General features: G+C 37.4%; 1 protein-coding gene across 1 annotated transcript; it reads right to left on the bottom strand.

Annotated features, from left to right (window-relative positions):
• LOC102228670 (E3 ubiquitin-protein ligase TRIM39-like) lies at positions 1-3,884 on the bottom strand. Its single transcript, XM_023338364.1, has 2 exons — positions 3,574-3,884; positions 1-2,149 (listed from the first exon to the last, which is right to left on the bottom strand). Exons 1-2 carry the CDS (start codon positions 3,823-3,825, stop codon positions 881-883), a joined length of 1,521 nt encoding a protein of 506 aa, XP_023194132.1. The 5' UTR covers positions 3,826-3,884; the 3' UTR covers positions 1-880.

The following is a 3,884-nucleotide window of genomic DNA, read 5'->3' as shown; positions in this document are numbered from 1 at the left end:
TGTGATAATATGTGAGCAAATTTATTCATTTGTATACAAAGAAGACACAGAACATGTTCAGAGAAAGTTCAAACATGTTCTTCTAAGACATTATGTTTGTCTCAATGTCAAATGATGATGGTGTTTAGACATCAAGATAAATACATCTAGTCAAACTCAATATCCCAGTGAGACAAAATCTCAAGTTTTAAAAAATGTACATCAAATCTTTTATTTCTATTCTGTGTTTCAAACTGTATTTTTAAAAGCATTTTGGTAGAATTACATCATGACTTCAATAAAAACAGACACTTTAGTAATCTATTTTACTTTTCTAATCTCAAAAAAGTTTAAGGCAAGTGGGGGGGAAAAAAAGTTTCTAGCAATAATCATGAGAGTAGAAAATAACTTCATGCTGCTTATAAAACCTTCATGCAAAAAATATATAATCCAGAAAGATTCACAATTCAATATAACTTTTTCATTAACAGATAATAAATTTCGCCTGAAGCTCAGATGATTTATTTCTTGTCGGTTGTTAACCATCAAACGCTGCATGGAAGATGAAATAAATAAAAACCATTTCAACTGACTCTCAGATTGCAAAGACAATCATCTTAGATTTTCTCTCTCTCCAAATCTCAGTAAGAATCAAATACATCTGACATATTTTCTATTGCATTATTATTTACAACAGCCTGTCTGTACGTTACTCATCTGTTGAGACAAGAATGCATGGCTGTGGGGAAATATTTTTTTACAAACAGATCTCAAACACTCCTACTACCAATATGAGAATATTTCAAAATAAACAAAGTTTGTATAAGTCTAAGTCATATTTGATCCAGTTCTGTACTTTTCAGCTCAACTTCCAGTGATTTCTGCTGAACTGCAGTGCTGCTCAGTACCAGCAGACAGTGACAGGACTATGATCCGGCTCCTTGTGTTGGATGTTAATCTGTGCGGACACTGGTGTGGTCACACCGACAGCGCTCACAGAGTGGATGTGTGTCATGGTGTCTGCGTCATAGAAGGAGAGCTCTTTAGAAGAGCAGTTAAAGTAAACCCCAATCTTTCTGGGTCTGTTTCCAAACTCTAGATCTGTGGTGACATTTGGGCCACATATGGCATATTTTACTCCATCATATTTCAGGAGATTACGCATTACCCCCAGTTCCCAATAGTTTCTGCTGCCAACCTCAATTTCCCAGTAATGCTGCCCGGCTCTGAACTCACGGACACTGGATGCACTTTGTAGGTCTACTGTGGCTTCAGCACCACAAGCGCTGAAGCCAAGGAAGGCTTCAGAAGGGTTTTGGCTGTAGTAACTAGATCCATGAAATGGAAAACTGGGTGAAGCTCCAAAGGCAGACAGATGATGCAAATATTGCCTCTCAATAACAGTGTCAAAATATGTAGATTGTGATTTGGAGTATCCAAAGACTTGAGGTGTTTTGGGTTTACAGAACAAACTTCTCCCATCATCAGACACGACCACATCCTCACTGTCGCGTTTCAGTGTCAGCAGTGCTGCCCAGGGCTGGATCACCTGAAGCATCTCCTTCCACATGAAGAACTGCAGGTGGCTCTCATACGGCCCCAGTGAGAGAGAAGACTCCACCACTTGGAGTTCATTCACTCTGGGCCTGAACACATGCTCTAGCGCCCCCTTGCTCTTCCCCTCTGTCCAGCTCTTTAAGAAGCTCTCCGATTCTGTGATTTTCAGAACCGTGGAGACTTTTTCCTTCAGCTCTCTGCTCTCAGACAAAGCCACGGCTGTAGCTTGGAAAGTCTCTCTCATTTTCTCAACGTTGTCTTCCTCCTTGTGCTTCAGCTCGCTCTTTATCTCATTTTCTCTCCTCCTCAGAAACTGATGCATCTCCTCAAACTGCTTGCTGATCCGAGCCAACAGCCGCTGAGATCTCTCTCTGGTTTTAAACATTTCGTCCTTTTGTGCGTCAGCGAGACGTTCTACAGCATGAATATCGTCGGCAGTGCATTGTTCAAACATCTCCAGCTGTTTTCTGAGCGACGCAGCAGCTTCTTTAACTGGTTTGAACTGGTGACCTTCATGCTCCTCGCCATCTCTGCAGATGATGCAAACTAGCTGCTGGTCTGTGATGCAGAATAACTTCAGCTTCTCCTCATGTTCAGGACAGAGTCCATCCACCTGGAAGACACACATTGCGACATTTGAGTGTTTGATTGGTTGTATTGCATTTTCAATAACAAGCATAAGTGGAGGGAGACTAGATTTGTGAAAATAAACAGATTGATTCATATTTTCTTACATATAATTGGCTCCTGCTGGTACTGTTATGTTAATACCATAATCAGGTTTCCTCCACCTGATTAATTAAATGTTTACATCCCTCAAAATACTGACCTGGCAAACATATTTCAATCAGAGGTGTGATTAATTTAGTTATTGATTAATCCTAGTGGAATTATTAGCTGAAAATCTTTCTAGGTTTCAGTTTTCTCTTTGTTGTTTTGTTTCCTGGGTTTTATGTACAATTCTTTAGATTTACTATCTGGAATTTTGTTTCTTTTTGGGAGATTTTTTTTTTCCCCCCCATTCTCAGTGGCCTTAAAGCCACGTTATTTGAAACAACATTTAAACACATCATCAAATCCACTAACTGATGTGGCTTGATTGCACTAAAACATGATGAATTATCCAGTTAGCAGCTCACCAAGTTATGACATCACCTGGTTTTTCCCCTCATGTTTATTGTGCTTAAATGTCTGAACTTATGACACAAGTGAACAATAAATACATAAAATGTATTTCTCTCATTTAACTTGCATTTAGAGAACAGAAATAATGTTTATAATCTGAAATAATGTAAAATATAATGCAAGAAAAACTTATATGCATTTTTTAATGTATATAAACTTCTTGTTTCACTTACATGTCAGTTATACCAACTTCTAAACCAGCATGAGATCAACAATTAAACCTGAACAAACCTGGTTTAATTGTCAATTATTAATATTAATTTCATATAAATAATATGACATTTAAAGTTCACTACACTTAAGGTTTACTTAATTTCTGTTATTATTTTACATGCTGCTTGTCTTATGAGTAGTAAGTTATTCACTCTGGCTGCCTGAATCCTTTGATATTTTGACATTGGCCAGGATTTCACATTTAATCTTCATTATTTGCTTTATGACTCAAATTATTCCCATTAAAAGTTTTTTAAACTCAAAATTGAACATTAATATTTTATACTTAAAAAGTTACATCTGAATGTACAGAAGAAAAAAAAACATTTAATTTGGATACACCCTGTCTTTTTTTATTCTCTATGCATCTTTAAAAGAAATTATTCTCATACAAACACATTTTTTAAGGAATGATTATTCATACACATTTTACTTTTTCAGTCCCAGTTTCATTTTCAATAACATTAGGCTATTTCAACAAGTCTGTGTAACAACTTCAGCTTCTCATGGTGTTCAGGGCAAAACCCCACAGCAGCCTTTGGAGTCAATAAAATATGTCAACAACTGACTTCTAGCCTCTAATAAACAGTCACGTTCTATGTTTTGTGAATGTAGTATGTATTAAAGTCAAAACCTTACCTTAGTGTCTTTTCCAGATTCCTTCTCCTTTGCTTTTTCAGCAAGACTTTTTAAGATGTGATTAGTTGTGAAATCCATCCTGTCTGTAGGAACAGTCGCCCGACACTGTGGGCACCGAGCCAGTGATTTCAGAGAAAGTGTGATGCATTTCCTGCAGAAAGAGTGTCCACAGAAGACACTTACTGGATCAGTGAAGATGCCTAAACAGACCGAACATGTCAGATCTTCTGAAAAGGAGGAAGAAGACGCCATGCTTCTGTCTGACCTGTGCTTCTCTCTGTGTATCTGTGAGTTCAGAAAGCAATTTCTTT

This window comes from Xiphophorus maculatus, chromosome 1 (assembly GCF_002775205.1).
Source record: "Xiphophorus maculatus strain JP 163 A chromosome 1, X_maculatus-5.0-male, whole genome shotgun sequence".
Taxonomy (NCBI): Eukaryota; Metazoa; Chordata; class Actinopteri; order Cyprinodontiformes; family Poeciliidae; genus Xiphophorus; species Xiphophorus maculatus.
This window is presented reverse-complemented; position numbering and strand designations above follow the sequence as displayed.